The sequence below is a fragment of the Somniosus microcephalus genome, chromosome 20 (genome assembly GCF_052327205.1).
Source record: "Somniosus microcephalus isolate GS21.2 chromosome 20, FLI_Smic_1.0, whole genome shotgun sequence".
In the NCBI taxonomy this organism is placed as follows: Eukaryota; Metazoa; Chordata; class Chondrichthyes; order Squaliformes; family Somniosidae; genus Somniosus; species Somniosus microcephalus.
In genome coordinates, this window is record NC_141006.1 from 65,816,499 (window position 1) to 65,835,199 (window position 18,701).

Consider the following 18,701-nt stretch of genomic DNA (forward strand, 5'->3'; position numbering starts at 1 on the left):
CTACACGCCCTGGAGAAAGCGATCGGACACTGCTCTACACGCCCTGGAGGAAGCGATCGGACACTGCTCTACACGCCCTGGAGGAAGCGATCGGACACTGCTCTACACGCCCTGGAGGAAGCGATCGGACACTGCTCTACACGCCCTGGAGGAAGCGATCGGACACTGCTCTACACGCCCTGGAGAAAGCGATCGGACACTGCTCGACACGCCCTGGAGGAAACGATCGGACACTGCTCGACACGCCCTGGAGGAAGCGATCGGACACTGCTCTACACGCCCTGGAGGAAGCGATCAGACACTGCTCTACACACCCTGGAGGAAACGATCGGACACTGCTCTACACGCCCTGGAGGAAGCGATCAGACACTGCTCTACACGCCCTGGAGGAAGCGATCGGACACTGCTCTACACGCCCTGGAGGAAGCGATCGGACACTGCTCTACACGCCCTGGAGGAAGTGATCGGACACTGCTCTACATCTTGCTCTCACAGGCCTAGCTGAGATCAGTGGAGCACCAAGAAACAGGATATTTTGGTTGCAGTGCAGTGGAATTACTTTTAGATTATAAAGTCTTGGTGGTAATGCAGCTCGATTTACTAAAACTCGGCAGCAGCGAGTGGCAGGATGTGGGTTTTGCCAGTAGAGTTGGTATTTTAAATTTTTTAACAAGTTTTTTGTGATACTAATATTCTTGTTACTATGGAAAAGAGGGTAGCAGTCTTGCCAAGACAGAGGATGTCAAATACATAAAACACCTTTGAAACAAACAAATCTTGGCATCAATTGCCGGTTATCATTAAAATCATTTTTCTTAAAAGGGAAATTCAGAGAGACGAGTGATATAAGGCACAAAAAAACTATTGGCAGGCTCCGTGTTTGTTCATTAAAAAATCTTATTCAAAACTTCTGTTCAAATCCCCATTGGTGCCAAATTCAAAAAGACAGTTACGGTTCTGAATTACCTCCATATTTAAATAAAAATATAAAAAGTAGGACCACAATCACTGGGGGCCGGAATATTATCCTTGGTCCCCAGAAAGAAATAGGTGTCGATCTTAACTTGGTGTGATAGTGTAAAACGAGCGATAGCCAGTTGGCAGCCCGTTTGACTTCAATAGCAATAAAAATTGGGAGTGATGTAAGTCAATGGAAATTTTAAAATTGGGAGTGATGTAAAACAGGCTGCCGATTTGCCATCACCCATTTTACACTATCGCACTAAGTCAAGGTCTACCCCACACTATTTTTTAAAAAGTGCAAAATTGTTAACCTGCTCAAAGACCAGAATTTCACAAAATTTGAGTTTACAACTTTGCTAGAAATATCAGAGGAAATCTTCATCAATGTTACACATAGACAATCCTATCAGGTCTTTAGAAGAATACAAATAAAACAGCCCCTTTCATCTGAATCTTCTGCTTACGACTTACCTGCGTTCTACCACAAAAGGGGAAACTTAAAACTTTTGCTTGAGTTCCTGATTGCTTCCCATTTTCTGAACAAAATTACACCAGAAACATAGTGTGCAACTAGTCAATTACAAACGTTGACAATGTGCTTTTACTTTTTCACGGTTTAATATAGGATATACATTTCAAATGTAATGTGTGCACTTGGGGGGAAAAAAAAAAATTGGGTGTTTCTGGCAACCACAACTCGCACTGAAACCTTCACATTTAAAAATCCACTGAGAATTAAACATTAAGCAGTGTAATGGTTAGTTAAATTATTGACTGTACAACTCAACAACGGGACAACTAGTGCACTCCAGCATTCCTTGCAACTCATTACATAAAAGAGTAATCAGACAAAATCATGGTACTCATTTATACCAGAAAAGTAATAGTAATAAAGAGAACAGCACACTCACTTTGAGGTTCAGTTCATGCATTCAATTTAATCGTATAGTTTATCATGTTGTTTCAGAGAAAACAAGTCCAACCGAGGTGGACTGATTTAACCCAATGGTGCTGGGACAAGGGTAATTTTGTATTCTCCTAATCTCTGCTACTCTTTGCTTCTTATTTTTTTCCCACATGTACTGTCCCCAATAAAAGAAGCACTTGAGACCAAAAACAATGCTGCAGTATCCTTGGAATTAAGAAAAAAGGCACCAAGACAGGGACCAAATTTTCAGCTAAGCTTGGGTGGAAGACAATGGAAATGGGCATCAAGTAACGCCATGATCAAGGCTCCAAAGATGACAAACTATTTTCAAAGTCAGTTTCCCTAAATGAGGTTTTAAGATTTAAAAAAAAATCTAAACACTTGGAACAATGATCACTTACAATACACCACGGGAAGGTATTCATTGTTCCAACAAAAAAATCTTGTCTGTCTTCGACAGCTGTGGACTTCACCCACTGGAGATTTGCATCACAGACTTTAGTTCATTAATAAATGTTAAATGAGTCAGTCAGAGAGAAGAAAAATCATCAAGTTGGATTTCTTTCCAGTTTGCAGGTCCTTGCACTTAAAAAAATCCATCGTTTAGGAGACCTCTGATCCATTTTCTTCTGCATTTTTAAACATGAGGATGGAGTTGTAAATCTTCAGCGCAGGTCCCAGTTTGATGCTCATAATTTTAACCATGTCCATTTGGGTCAGCAGCAAAAAGGCTTCTCCATCTATTTGCTGTGCAGGCAAAAGTTAAGAAATCAAAAATGAATGGGTAATCAAAGAGATTTCGATTTTTTTTTTTGCCAGACAGTAGATAGAGAAACTATTCCCATTGGCAGAAGGGTCGAGAACCAGAGGACACAGATTTAAGGTGATTGACAGAAGAACCAAAGGCAACATGAGGAAAATCTTTTTTAAGCAGCGACAATCTGGAATGCACTGCCCGAAAGGGTGGGGGAGGCAGATTCAAGCATGGCTTTCAAAATGGAATTGGATGAGTACCTGAAGTGAAAAAAAATTTCAGGGCTACGGGGAAAGGGCGGGGGAGTGGGATTAGCTGAAGTGCTCTTGTAGAGAGCCAGCAGGGGCTCGGCGGGCCAAATGGTCTCCTTCTGTGCTGTAACCATTCTATGATTCTACAATTCAATATTAAAAAAAACCAAATACAGGCTTTTGATAATCTTAAGTTTAGCTCTGGAACATTGAAAATTGAGAAAACGCCAAATAAAAATTCCATTTTTGTTCCTAAGAAGCCAATGTTTTGGTTTAGTAATTCCAGCCCAACTATGGGAAACTCAAAACAGCTCCTCATTTTAGCCCAAATACTTGGCTATAAAAAGCTTTCCATCTGTAGCTAAGCAATTACCAAAAAAGATCTAATGCCCAGTTTACAGAATCAATTTTAGAATGGACCAAGATGGATGCCTGCCCAGATCGGACATCTGATTGCCAGTGTAAACTTGCCAGACTCTGCACTGTTCGTCAGTCGTAGCATAACATTAACGCATTCTGGGCTGGGTTTCATGTTGGGACTAACTTGGCTTAAGTGCAGGGGAAGTAGTTGGTGGATTCACTGACATGATAACCCAAAATAAAACAAACGTGTGTTTGTGCATGCACACAGGATTGAGTGTATGCCAGCAGTGTTAGTATGTGTTGCATCTGCAGAAGAAGGAAAAAAAACAGAAAACAAGAAAAATCGTAATTTTAGCCATGGAGCTGTGCCCACTGAGAACCAGAAATGTAAAATGGGGCAACTCCACCTGCCCCGCTCACTCCACCCGCCCCGCTCACTCCACCCGCATTTACTGGGATCAATTTTCACTGCCTTCACTTGGCGTTAACCGGCAACGGCCTCAAAATGGGGTCGGTACCCTTACAGCCCCGTTGCCACCGGCAAATGAAAGGGTGTCCAAAGCGCCCACCTGTTTCAGGCGATGGATGGGCCCCTTCTACGATAGAAAAATCGGGGTCAGATGAAATAAATAGGACCCGATTGCCATTTTCGGTTGAGGTGGTCACCGTGTACACTCTGACCAGTTCCATGAGCAATGGAACCGAAGAGGCCCGCCAAAGGCAAGTGTCAAATTATTTTTGTGCTGCTCCGGGACCCACAAAAATAATCTGGGTCACTTGTTGCACCGGGACCCCACCACCCCGCGCCCCCTCCCCACGCATCAGGAATCTCTTCATCATTGGTTCGAACGGGTGGTCAGCCAACACGCTCCCCACTGGTCAGTCACCCAAAACTCAAAATCCACCCCACCGGGTCCACATTAGAGCAACTGGCAGTTTGTGTGAACAGGGCTTAAAGTCAAACTGCATCATAGCTTGACCATCACTGTGCTGCTTCTGGTAGAGTAATGTTATTGTGACCATGTAGGATATAAAGGTGCCAGGACAAGTTGATAAGGCGGTAAGTTAAAAAAGCATATTGGATATTTGGCTTTGTAAACAGGGGCATTGAGTACAAAACCAAGTCAGTCATGCTAAACCTTTACAAATCACTAGTTAGGCCTCAGCTGGGGTATGGTGTACAATTCTGTGCACCACACTTTAGGAAGGAGATCAAGGCCTTGGAGAAGGTACAAAGGAGGTTTACCAGGAATGAGTGACTTCAATTATGTGGAGAGATTGGAAAAGCAGGGATTATTCTCCTTAGGGGAGACGTAATAGGGGTATTCAAAATTATGAGGGATTTTGATAGAGCGAGTAGGGAGAAATTGTTTCCTCTGGCAAGTGGGTCAGTAACCAGAGGTCATAAATTTAAAATAAGAACTAGAGGGGAAATGAGGAGATTTTTTCTCCACAGAGGGTTGTTAAAATCTGGAACACACGCTCTGCAAGGGTGGTGGAATCACATTCTGTAGGATCTTTCAAAAGGCAATTGGACGTGTGTTTGAAGAAACCTAATTTTCAGGGTTATGGGGAAAAAGCAGGGGCGTGGGATTAAATTGGACAGCTCTTTCAAAGAGCCGGCACAGGCAAGACGAGCTGAATTGCTCCCTTCTGTGTTGTAAGATTCTATGATTCGATAATATAAAACGCAAGGACAATCCAGACAGAGAAATTATGCTAAGGATGTGGTACAAGTAATGGTTAGGCCACAGATGCGAGTACTGTGTACAGTAGTGGGCACCCCATTATAGATAGGACATTAAAGCCATAGACAGAATACAGCATAGATTCAACCAAGGTGATGCCAAGGACGAGAAATTATAGTAATGAGGTGGGACGTGAGATACTGAGGCTATTTCCACTTGAGCAGAACAAGGTTAAGAGGAGATTAAATGGAGGTTTTTAAAATAATGAAGGGTTTTGATAGGGAAAGACTATTTCTTCTGGTTGGGAAATCAGTGTCATCAACTTTAAAATGTCACCGAGAGGGAGGACAAAGGTCAGGAAAAATGTCATATGCATAGAGTTGTTACAACATGGGTTGCTTTGTCACAAGATGTTGAGGCAAATAACATTGCATAATTTAAGGGAGAGAAGCAATGTTCCCTCTAATTTTTTTTTGGGTGCGCGGCCCCTTTGATGGGCTGTGCGGCTTATTCAAATCCTTGCGCATGTGTGGTTTCTCCATTTAAAAGCCGATGAGCCGGCTGCACGGGGAGAAATTGTTTCCTCTGGCAAGTGGGTCGGTAACCAGAGGTCAGGAGACTACTGCGCGGCCGCGCAGCTTACTGGGAACATTGCAGAGAAGATAAATATTCGAAGCAGAGGAAAATGAAGGGCTATGGGCAGAGGATGGGGCAGTAGGATTAGTTTTTGAATTGTTCCAGCAAGGAGCCAGCATAGACCTGATGGGCCGAATGGCCTCCTCCTGTGCTGTAAACTTCTATGGTTCTATAGGGGAATTTACATTTCAATGCACAAATCACCACCAACTATTCACTTAACACTTACCTCTTCTCTGAAAACAATGGCTTGTTCTTTACAGCCTGGTAAACTTTGTACAAAATTGGCCACCTGTAGAATTCAAACATGCCTTCAGACCTCGGATTCAGCACCTCAGAAAATTGCAACATCTTCCTTTACTTTAAGCTTCAAAAAATAGTGCAGCTTGAACTATAGCTTGCTTAAAATATTTGTTCTAAATTTTCTCGCCAACTTTCTCCTCTGCTGAAAGTGCCGGGTGTTACTGGGAGTGGGCATTATGCATGCGAGAGCCTGGACAGTGAGCGGTCTTGGGTTATTGCACTGTGTGGGGCCATCAAAGCAGAGGCAGATATCCAATGGTCATGCACTTCCATAAAAGGGATGTTGGGATTCCCAATTCTGTCCACTATCCTAGTCCACATTCCTCTCCCGAACTCAGGCCAACTACAGCAACTCTCTCACCATCTCAGCTAAGGTCCACTAATTCACCACAGACCAAGGATCAAACCTGGGATCTTCATGGTCCATATGGCTCAGCTATTCACTGGATGAACTCACTGGAGTCATCAGGAGTGCCTGGAGTGGCGGAGGAGAACTAAATATTTAAAATAAAAAAGGTTTCATCCTGAACCATGGCTGCAGTCAACAATCAAGGTGGAGTGCTAATTTCTCGCCTAATGCTTAATGAACTCTCCAAGGCCAAAATAAAAAAGCCTACTGGCTCACACCATAACTTTGATGGTTTATGTGCCATTCAATACAAGTTAGTTCAGTTCACAGTTTAATTTATGCATCAACGACAAATTTGCAGACTGATTCTTAAAACTTTAGAACACAGAACAGCGGTGACTTTAAAGGGGTAATTTCCCCGCTTTCGCCGGCCCACCAGGGAGCCTTGCCTGTTACAAGTGCCTCTTATTTGTTGGAAAATTAAGCGCTGCACATGCCAACATTTCAGATACTCACTTCCGGTGGTGAGGTTGCCCGCCTGCTTTACGAAGTCAGAAAATTACCCCATAGGTCAGAGCAAGTGGAGAATATTTCTAACAAGTGGAAGAGAGGCATTCTTAAGTTTAAAACAACACACAAAACCACAAGAGGAGATCTTCCAGAAGAGACAATAGCCTGAATAGAGGGCTGCGGGGGGTTAAGCAGACCTTGAATTTATAGCGTTCCTGGTTTTAATCAAGAAATGAGCAAACAAGCAGGCAGTATCCTGCTGCCAATGGTTATGGTGGTGGGTGGGTGAGGGGGGGCGGCAGCAGCACTGGTTTCTCAGTTTACCTCGTCTATGGACCACTTTGCCACTTTCTTTGCAGTGTGACCTGCCACCTCAGGCAGTAGCTTGCTGTGCTGTTCCCAGCAGAGGTACAGACGTTGCGTGGGATGTGGAGAGACAGAAGACATAAACACTGACTGGTGAAGAGCTTGCTGCAGGTTGTAGTCACTCTCTACAGAAAGGCAAAAGATTAAAACGTTTTGAGAGAAGCAACAGAATCCAGCGTGCAGCACGAATAAAAAAAACTAAATACATTTCAGATCAGTTTGGACAGGACGCAGCCCACAGAACTAAAGTCTGTGTTTACGGTATTCATCATTTACAGGGAAAAGCCTCCCCAATTATTGGTGCATAGCGGTCTTCCTAAAAAGAGTAATTTACTCCATCATGGTAGTTAACTAGAAAGACTCGAGAATAAAAGCTGTGAATAAATGAATGTGGAATGTATCACTAACCAAGTCGAGGTCTCACATTCTATATAGATATTTGTAAACAGGGAGTCTTTTTTCACAACCTTTTAAAAATAAAACTGTTAAGGAGGCGGTATCAACAACATTTCTTTCATTTATTCCTGTCCATTTCTTGATTTTTGTTTTCCCCCCAGTGGTGAGTAGGTACTCTGCCAGGTAAAACTGCGCGCTTGAGTTATGGATCTTGAACTTTGTGAGGCAACTAAAATGATAGAATCATAGAATCTTACAGCACAGGAGGAGGCCATTTGGCCCATCGTGCCTGGGCTGGCTCTTTGAAAGAGTGATCCAATTAGTCCCACTCCCTTGCTCTTTCCCCATATCCCTACAAATTTTTCCTTTTCAAGTATTTATCTAATTCCCTTTTGAAAGTTACTACGGAATCTGCTTCCACCGCCCTTTCAGGCAATGCATTCCAGATCACAACTCGCTGGGTAAAAAAAATTCTGCTCATCTCCCCCCTATCTTAAATCTGTGTCCCCTGATTATCGATGCTCCTGCCAGTGGAAACAGTTTCTCCCTATCTAATCTATCAAAACCCCTCATAATTTTGAACACCTCTATTAAATCTCCCTTGGTGACAATGGGGCTGAAGCCAAATTAAATTGAAATCGAAGTGTTCATCTTGAACACTGAAACTGAAACTCCCATTAGAAAACTGCGAACAGTGTGACCTTCACTCATTTAAGGTTCCTGAGCTACTAAAGAAGATACACTTCAGTCGTGTTGTTCGAAACTCAGCATGCTACACACGAGTACGAGTACTTTTCCTGCGTGACGCAATGGCTGCCTGCCTATTTGCAGGAGCTCAACCCGCTTGTTGTTGCTTTTTAAATTTACCTACATTTTGATTAATAATCAGCATCAGTTCTGCTCCGCTGGCGACACATTCTCACCTCGCGTCAGAAGGCTGTGGGGGTTCAAGTCCCACTCCAGGACTTGGAATCATAGAAATTTACGGCACAGAAGGAGGCCATTCGGCCCATCGTGTCTGTGCCGTAAAAAACATCCTGTTGCCTGACCAGGAAACAAACTAGGGCTGCGGAGTTGAGAGTGCTGAATCCTAACCACTAGACCACCAGGGAAGCTCTTGAGCGCTAATCTAGGTTAACACAGTGCAGTTCAGGGAGTGCTGTATTGTTGCAGCACCGTCTTTCAAACAAGATGAGAAACGGAGATCCAGTCTGTCTGTTCAGGAGAATGTAAAAGATCCCAAAGCAATATCTGAAGAGCAGGGAGGGCTCTTGGGATCCCTCAACCAACACATTATTTAATAGATACAACTCATTTTCACTGCTGTGCAACCGCAGAACAGCAGCTGTCGTATTCTGTCCTGGCCGTTAACTCTTCATTACAGTGAGAAATGGATGACTGCTTTTCATATATTACGGATTCTAATATTCCCTTCACTAAATACCTATTCTTATGGCTTCCAAAGAAGCCGGAACATTAAACAAGGGGAAAAAAAACGACAGATTGAAGCTTGTGACCTCAAAACAATTAGCTTTGGTTGGACTTTTACTTCATTATGAATGTAAAAAAAAATATTGATCTGATGATGATTTTAATGGTAATTTGCAAATTGTTCACTATCAGATTTAAGTTCAGAATTACCCAGAGCAGGTCATGAGGTACAAGAGATGATTCTGCTGATCAGAGATTGCAGGGCATGCAAGTTGGGAAATTGTGGGCCCACAGTACCTGAATTTCCATTAAATTTAAAATGAGGGACTGTGGGCCTGGAATCCCTGGCCAGCGCTCCCTGCAAGTGTCATTCCGCACCGGAAGTGCCAGACTGCAGAATCATCCTATGGAAAACTATTAGGAGATTTAATAGAGGTGTTCAAAATTATGACTGGTTTTGAGAGAGAAATAAGGGGAAACGGTTTCCACTGGCAGGAGGGTCAGTAACCAGAGGACACAGATTTAAGTAATTGGCAAAAGAACCAGCTGGGAGAGGAGGAGAATTTTTTTTATGCAGCGAATTGCTTTGTTCTAGAATTCACTGCCTGAAGGGGTGGTGGAAGTAGATTCAATAGTAACTTTGAAAAGGTAATTGGATATATACTTGAAAAGGAAAAATGTGCATGACTGTGGGGAAAGAGAAGGGGAATGGGACTAATTGGAGAGCTCTTTCAAAGAGCCGGCACAGGCACGATTGGCTGAATGGATTCCTTCTGTGCTGTACGATTCTAAAAGAGTGGGGTTACACATTTACAGATATCAAGTTCAATTATTTTCCAGTATGGCTCTGTTCTCAAGTTGGTAAATTTTACTTGTATTGCATATTCACTAAGTGCATGTGAAAACCACACAGGGACAGAAGAACATAAGAAATAGGAGCAGGAGTCGGCCATACAGCCCCTCGAGCCTGCTCCGCCATTCAATAAGATCATGGCTGATCTACCTCAACTCCACTTTCCCGCCTTATCCCCGTATCCCTCGATTCCCTTAGTGTACAAGTGAAATATATGCACAAACAGCACTACATTTACACTGGCAGCCCGAAAGCTAATCATTTACAATAGTATCAGTTAATCCGATTAACATTAACCTGCTGTTTCTTTTAGTCTGCCCAGCGTTTCTTCCTCCTCTTGCTTTACAAACTGCAGTTTCAAATACTTTGGTGGACGTCCAACTCTAAATGCAACAGACACGTCATTAGGCCACAGGGAGGAATAGGAGCCAAAAATAATAATCAAGAGGGTAGCGCATCCCGAGGACTTACTTTCTCTGTTTTATCTTGCCATCAACTGACACTTGGGGCTTTTTGACTGGCGATTCTTCACAGCATTCTTCGCCAACTCCTTTCGCCTGCCCATTTTCCATGAGGTGGTGTCCGGTCAGGCAGTGTATTTCGATGCGGTTCCCAGCACCATTCTGTGAAAGAGTTTTTCTGGTGGCAGGTGAAACGAAAGGAGAAGATAGAATTTTTTTTATTGAGAATCCATATTAAGTACATACCAACTTCATGGAAGCAAAATTGGATTTACCAGAAGGGGAAAGAAAAGTTGCCTCATCGCCAAATAACTTTATCTGGGTGATACTTGTGCAATAAATGCGTGAACATGTCAAATTAAATCTGCGAAGCAAAAAAACTTGCTACTCTGAGGTAGTTTCTATTTAAACAGATTAAAAACTCTACTAAGTACCAATAGCTGGCCTTTGCCATCCCAGCTGGGTCTCAATGATAAATATTACATAATTAGTAAAGGTTGATGCTTGACTGGCAAATTTCCTTCATCGCAATGTATTCATAAAATAGAGAGAGACACAACTGCATTTCAAATGGAAATGCCATGGGTAAAAGTCAGTAGTACTCACCAGGATAGATTAATCCCCAACAATCACAATTTGTATCGTGCATTTTCCATTGACAAATTTATGCTCATAAAATGTTACTTATTTTAATTTCCAGGATTAATTATGCAGAGTACTACTGAATATCCTTATCATCAATCACACTTTATTCTCAAATTATTCACAGACGCTCACGGAGATTGGCACCGCATTGATTTGTAAAAGATGCAGTTGTCTACTTGGTGTCGTGCCAGCAAGGAACGGGATCGACAGCTGATCCTACCCAGCTAACTGGCTGCAAGGAAAGTTGAAGGATTCAAATCTTATACAATTTCTGTCCAAGTGGTAACACTGTTAAATATCTTGCAACCCCTGAAGCCATTTACTACTATAAACTCAGTAACAAGAGGAAATAAATCACAGTACCAGGAAACTAATACAGTCTGTGCATATAATTTATATAGCAATGTTAAACACTACCAAAAGCTAAACAATTGAGTCAGTACAATCAGTTATTTCTATTTTCGTCAGGAATCTTGGCATTTCTTTCCATCAGGGCAGAAAGGTTGGTTATAAATGTAATCAAAATTTTGAAGAAAAATGAATGGTATTACTCCGTGGGTCAGACAGTCTCAACAAATACGTAAATCAACAATATCATTTATTATGAATTAAATTGTAAAAATCTATCATTTAGAAAGCTACAAATCAAACTTTTTTTAAAACCAGCTCTGTATTTATTTTGTATTCACATTCCACTACTAGAATTCAGTCAAATACTTTTAGCAAAACTCTCATTATGGCTTTGTTAAGTTGTTAAACATTTTTAGGGTAACTTGCAAAACAAGTTATGGAAAAAAACACTACTTTCCATAAGTAATAAATATATCAAAGATGCAAAAATATTTTGATCTGGCCATAAAGATATCCTTGTATAATACCTTTTTAAAAAAATAGAGATCGTCACCGAATGAGAAAAATAACAGTCAATAGCACAGAAAGACCTAGAAAAATGATACTGATATACCAAGAGGCAGGGCACAGATTTCCTACAGTCCAGTGCATACTCTGCCAAACCCTGGTTCTCCAAGTGATGGTTAACCCTGCTCCGAAACATTGTAATATGAAATAATCCCTGCAGTACAAACCACTTCCCAACCAGGCAGGAAACTTTAATAGTGGGCAGTGACTGAGTCCACAGTCCAGCAAAGGACAACTTCCTTTTGTGACGAGTGGTTAGGATTTGGAACGCACTGCCTGATCGGGAGGTGGAAACAGATTCAATAGTAGCCTTCAAAAGGGAATTGGATAAATACCTGAAGGAGAAAAAAAAATGGCAGGGTTATGGGGAAAGAGCCGGGAGTGGGACTAACTGGATTACTCTTTGAAAGCCGGCACGGACTCCTTCTGTGCTGTACTATTCCATGATTCTAGGATAACAGGAGGGATAGTGGAAAATGCTTTCACTGTAAAAATTCTCAGATGGCAAGATTAATTACAGAAAGTTACTTTTGCTGGATTATTACTACTCACTTAAGCACGCTGGCGTCTTCTGGTGACTCTGGTGCCGTTGAGATTGCCTGCGTTCCCATTTTCTTTAGCTTCTGAGCACCCGAGACAGGGGACTGCCTCTCTCCACTTAAACGGTCTGGTAGAACCGTCTCTTTATTGAGGTTAATTTCAGAATACGGACAACTAACTAAACTAAAATAGAAAAACAAAGCACAAGATAGAATATACATCACTATTTGAGGTTTATAAACCCGTATCACAAAATATTCCCAGTGTGCAATCACTATACAAAGTGATCCACATTGCTAACAGTTAGCTGACTCGGTCATATTTCCATTCGCTGTCATCAGTGGTGCAACATTTCTACCCTGTTACGGAAGGAGGGCAGTGACATCCCAATAATGAAGCACTGGCAGTATACCGATCAATTAATGTAATAAAAATCTCTCACATTTGCGTACATTTCCTGACACCTTTTTCTATTAAAAATTCCCATGTCCACATTTATAATGGAAAAACTGCCTATGTAAACTCATCACACTGCAATTCCGCCTTCCTGCCAGTTGAGGTGCTGTAGCAGCTCAGTTTTGCATCTCCCAGCTCCGCAGCCTGTTTGGCAGTCACCGGTGTTCCAACCAACTCTACTTCTTTGCTTCCCAAACCACTGCAAATTTTGCGATTTACCTATAAATAATATTTTTACATAATAATTGTATTTTATAAAGGCAGAATATAAGACTTTAAAATGGCAATTGAAATACATCTGCATGCCCTGGTCGAATTATCCCCTGCCCTCTAACCCCAATTCATCTGAAGACTACACTTGGCCCTGACTCCCCATGCAAAAACCTCAGGAGATTAACTAGTAGTTTTGGAATTTTTCTGCTTTATATTTGTATCACTGCTAACATTGCCCCCCTCCCCTAGAATAAATGGTTGATTTTACACATTAACAAAATAAAATCTGCATCCTTCTCAAGAGCCTAAACTAATTAATAATGCTAGAGTCCATTATAAAAGATGTAATAGCAGCGCACTTGGAAAACAGTGACAGGATCGGACAAAGTCAACATGGATTTACAAAAGGTAAATCATGCTTGACTAATCTACTGGAATTTTTTGAGGATGTAACTGGTAGAATAGATAAGGAAGAACCAGTGGATGTGGTGTATTTGGACTTTCAGAAGGCTTTCGATAAGGTCCCGCATAAGAGATTAGCGTGTAAAGTTAAAGCACATGGGATTGGGGGTAAGGTACTGTCTTGGATAGAGAATTGGTTGGCAGACAGGAAGCAAAGAGTTGGAATAAACAGGTCTTTTTCCGAGTGGCAGGCAGTGACTAGTGGGCTACCGCAGGGTTCGGTGCTAGGACCCCAGCTATTCACAATATATATAAATGATCTAGACGAGGGAACTAGATGTAATATCTCCAAGTTTGCAGACGACACAAAGCTGGGTGGGCGTGTGTGCTGTGAGGAGGATGCAGAGAAACTCCAGTACGATTTGGACAGGTTGGGTGATTATACTGCATTTGCCATGCATCTGCCCAATGTGGATAAATGCAAGGTTATCCACTTCGGTGGCAAAAACAGGAAGACATTATTATCTGAACGGCAACATATTGGGAAAAGGGAAGTGCAACGAGATCTGGGTGTCCTTGTGCACCAGTCGCTGAAGGTAAGCATGCAGGTGCAGCAGGCGGTTAAGAAGGCAAATGGTATGTTGGCCTTCATAGTGAGAGGATTTGAGTACAGGAGCAAGAAAGTCTTGCTGCAGGTGTACAGGGCCTTGGTGAGACCACATCTTGAGTATTGTGTGCAGTTTTGATTGCCTTATCTGAGGAAGGATGTTCTTGCCATGGAGAGAGTGCAGCGAAGATTCACCAGACTGATACCTGAGATGGCAGGAATGACGTATGAGGAGAGATTGGGTCGATTAGGCTTATACTCGCTGGAGTTTAGAAGAATGAAAGGGGATCTCATTGAAACTTATAAAATTCTAACAGGACTGGACAGACTAGATGCAGGAAGGAATTTCCCGATGGCAGGGGAGTCCAGAACCAGGGGTCACAGTCTAAGGATAAGGGGTAAGCCATTTAGGACCGAGATGAGGAGGAATTTCTTCACCCAGAGAGTGGTGAACCTGTGTACTTCTCTGCCACGCAGGGCAGTGGAGGCCAATTCATTAAATATATTCAAGAAGGAGTTGGATATATTTCTTGAGGCTAAAGGGATCAAGGGATATGGGGAGAAAGCAGGGACAGGGTACTGAATTTGGATGATCAGCCATGATCGCATTGAATGGCAGAGCAGGCTCGAGGGGCCGAATGGCCTACTCCTGCTCCTATCTTCTATGTTTCTATGTAATTTCTGCTCACTGCTGATGCCCCTCTATTCAAATACAACAAGTAGACATTCCTCTTCCTGTTAATGTTAGTGAAGGAGATCCATGAGTATATAAAGTATACTTCCCACTTCAGATTCCCACCAAACCTTTTTTTTACTAGTGTAAATAAACAATGATAAAAGCTGTCGATCAAATGTAATTTTTTTTAAACAATGGTTAATGTTATCACTTAGGATGAAAAATGAACAATTCTAAAGTTTTAAACACAGAAAATAGTTTTATTTTTAAAAAGGCAGGAAGTCCTAATAATTTATCTCACATACGTGTAGTGTGCAGCATATCTTGCTCCTTTGATGTGCCCTATTCCTTTACAACCAGGTGTTGGGCATCCTCCTTGTCCTGGACTTAGCGCCAAGTCAGCGGGGCCTAATTGGGGGGGAAATTCTCACAATTAATTACTTAGCTTCTAGATGTTAGGCCCCCTGGCTTTTTTGTCTAAAAATAAAAAATACATTGCAGGTTTGTCAGCATCTATAAAGAAAAAGATAGGTTAACCATTGAGATGGAGACGGTTTGTCTTTCGTTAGACTTGACAATAAAACCTCAAAAAAATATGAAACAACAGATAGTCGAATTAGAGAGAGTAAGTTAACGGATAGTAGGAGGTCTGTGATGAAAACAGAAAATGCTGGAAACATGCAACTGTTCCGATAATCCTGAAAAAGAGAGAAAAATAACAGGCCAACGCCCTGAGCACAGACCAGCCCCCTGCCAGAAGTGTGTTCTGAAGGGACCACATCCAAAACGTCAGCCTGCTTCCTCACCCACTGGATGCCAACAGACCCACCCTCTACTGTAAAGAAAAGGAGCATATAGTTATCAAAGTCAGTATTCCGACCAGAGGGCTATAGAGCACCTAAAAGAAAGAGATCCTGTTCTGAAGCTTGCATTGAGTTTGATCAGAACAGTGTAGAATGCCAAAGACAGAGTGTGGTAAACCACTGTTAACCTGTACATGCCTGTGTGGTAAACCACTGTTAACCCTGTACAAGTCCAGGCATGTCTCAGCCCGGGTATAAAGGTGACTCACCACCCTTCCCCCGGGAGCTCTTAGGATGGATTCACTAGCAGAGGCATGCTCTAGTTCTTAGTCAATAAAAGCCTACTTCATATAAGTCCATTTCGTAGTCTTTGGTATTGTTGATAGCGCATCACAGAGGTACTGACTTTCAGATGCGATGTTAAACGGAGGCTCTGTCTGCCTATTCATGCGGATTTACAAGATCCCAGAACAGGAACTTCTCCTGGTCTCTTGGCCAACATGCATCCCTCAGCCAGCACCACCAAAACAGATTAAGTGGCCATTCATGTCATTGCTGTGTGTGGGATCATGCTGTGTGCAAATTGGCTGCCCCGTTTGCCTAACAAAAATGCCGACTACACTTATTAAAAAAAAGTAATTCATTGGCCGTGAAGCGCTTTGGTATGTCCTGAGGATTTGAAATGTACTATTAAAAATGCAAGTGGCTGCTAAGAATGTTGGTATCAAATGAGGAAAAACTGACTGTCTGGAAAGCACAGCTCATGCTCCACTTTTAACAAAATCATGGAAACATAATTATCGGCTCTGGTTCCCCTCTGGAGTGAATGGAGGTTATATTTCAACAAATAGTCTTAATGGTAAATAAAGGAGAACATACAGATAAAACTTCAACTTACTAAGAGGTATCTGTACTGAATGTCCAGTTTTAGCACACCAGCCAGCAGGGTGGATATCTGGGCTATCTGCATCTATCCAATAGTCATAGTCATGACTCCAGCCATCAAAATGGATCTGCAACACCATAATGATATTATGCATTAGATATTCTAAATAAAGTAATACCTATCGTGGTGAGCAACATTCATGTTATGCAAGTTCTGGGTAATGACCATTTCCAACATAAAAAGACCCCCTCTTGACCTTCAATGGCACCACCATCCCCAAGTTCCCTACCACCACCCTGCAGGTCACCACGGACTAGACCAGATCAACACCACAGCTACAAGAGCAGGGCCGAGGCTGGGTACTCTGAACGAATGGCTCACCTCCTGACTCAATGGCTCTCCACCATCACAAAGCTCAAGTCAGGAATGTGATGGAATGCTCAACACTTGAGAAGCTCATCACCATCTATGAGAAAGCAGTCTGCTTCATCAGCGCCCCGGCCATTGGACTAAACATCCATCCTCTCCACCACGGGTGCACTGTGGCTGCAGTTTGTACTCCGAGATGCACTGCAGCAACACACCAAGCTTAGTTAAACAGCATCCCCCAGCCCATGATCTCCACCACCAAGAAGAGCAGTAAGGTCATTGGACCACCATCACCTCCCAGTTCCCTTCCAAGTCACATACAATCCTGACTTGGATATATACCATCATTCCACATTGCTGAGTCAAAATCCTGGAATTCCCTACCCAACACCATTGTGGGAACTCCATCAGCACTAGGATTGCAGCAGTTACCCTGAGAAGGACCACAACGTCTTCAGGGAAATTAGGGATGGGCAATAAAGGCGACCTTAAAAATAAAATAGTTGTATATTCACTATAGATGTATCATGAAATCAAAACTTTGGCCTCGTATCAGATAAACATTTTTTTCCCCAATTTGAAATCATTAATTCTAATTTTCAAATAGTTTCAATCATTTCCTAAAGCTGTTTGGCTTAAAGAGATTGAATTAGCTGCGTGTTTTGGCTAGGGGGAGGCAGGGGATTCTGAAACAAAACAAATGTTGATTTATTAGACTTAATTTACTTGTAGTATGAAGGTTATGATATGTGAAGAATAATGGATTGCTCTGTATAAATGATAAAGCGCTAATGAAGGGAATCTGAGCTGTGTGTTTGTTATCTATAATTACCCAATTGAACTTTTGCTTTATGTTCTCTCACCTGATTGCTATCCAAGAACTTTTGCCAGAGGTGCATGTGTGGATATCACACAAGGACAGGATGCTCCCTGTGATCGAGTCACTTATCAGCTCACGCATGAATTATGCCACTTTTTATGCAAGGTACTGGAGGACTGTGTTCACCCGTTGTATTGCACCCAAGCAAGAGTCAGTGCCTCCAGGAGAGGCGAGAAAAGTAGGGAGTGGGGGCGGGCGGAAACTTGAAACAAATATTCTACAGCATTTCACCAATTTGTTATCTCTCATGAAGACACAGATTGCTTTTGGTATACAGTGCCACAGGCATCTGCAGCCCTTCAGTACCTAACCCCAGTGAGCTATTTTTCATGTGTTAGCCTGGACAATCAGTTTGAAGGCTATTGAACCATGGGAAGCATTATAACCAATTCTGTTCTCATCCAGCAAGCCCACGCCACCACTTTCCAGTGTTGGACATTGTAGAGAGTTAAAGGTTTAACAGCCAAACCTCTTTGTATCATGGAGCAATAGACTTTTCAATGCAAACAGGATGGCTTTGGAGTGTCATGAGAGAAATACATATCGGAAGACAAGATATGCCAAGTGCTTGTGCAAAGAAATACATAACAGCAATAATGTCAGCTGTAAGTGATTAACGAGTAACTTTATGGGTTAGGGTAATAAATATAGGTAGAGGTATCCATTCACTATACAGGTTGAGCACCCAAAATCCAGAGTTCCGGAATCCGGACACCCCGTTTCCGCCGCCAGCCAGGCCCAGGCATTTCCGGACTCGGAACGTGTTTCTGATGTCCGAAGTCCGGAAATGCCCGAGCCCAGGTTGCGATATTTCCAGACTTCAGAAACACATTCCGAAGTCTGGAAAAACAAGAAAACCGGCTCAGCCTCGGTCCCGAATTCAGGACGCTCAACTTGTAGTACAGAACGATAACAGTTGATAAAGCCTGTTCTTCAAAGATGTTGGAAACAATGTTCCCTGTAGTTTTTTTTTGGTGAGTGGCCCCTTTAACGGTAGCATAGTGGTTATGTTACTGGACTAGTAATCCAGAGACTTGGACTAATTATCTGTTGA

General features: G+C 42.4%; 1 protein-coding gene across 3 annotated transcripts in view; it reads right to left on the minus strand.

Moving 5' to 3' along the window:
- Window positions 1-1,528: 1,528 nt before the first annotated feature.
- The window catches only part of LOC147103364 (lethal(3)malignant brain tumor-like protein 4), a 64,837-nt gene continuing 47,664 nt past the window's right edge, over window positions 1,529-18,701 (minus strand). The window contains exons 15-23 of one of the 3 annotated variants that reach the window (XR_015072946.1): window positions 16,411-16,525; window positions 15,015-15,117; window positions 12,368-12,538; window positions 10,263-10,430; window positions 10,089-10,174; window positions 7,070-7,236; window positions 6,752-6,828; window positions 5,813-5,875; window positions 2,623-2,638 (exon numbers count right to left, since the gene is read on the minus strand). Coding sequence is in view for 2 of the 3 variants with exons in the window: in XM_085962883.1 (XP_085819009.1) it covers window positions 2,495-2,638; window positions 5,813-5,875; window positions 7,070-7,236; window positions 10,089-10,174; window positions 10,263-10,430; window positions 12,368-12,538; window positions 15,015-15,117; window positions 16,411-16,525 (1,017 nt within the window). In the remaining variant the exon portion in view is untranslated. Of the gene's footprint in view, window positions 2,639-5,812; window positions 5,876-6,751; window positions 6,829-7,069; window positions 7,237-10,088; window positions 10,175-10,262; window positions 10,431-12,367; window positions 12,539-15,014; window positions 15,118-16,410; window positions 16,526-18,701 lie in introns of all 3 variants that reach the window. The other 2 variants (XM_085962883.1, XM_085962885.1) reach the window with 2 other exon arrangements.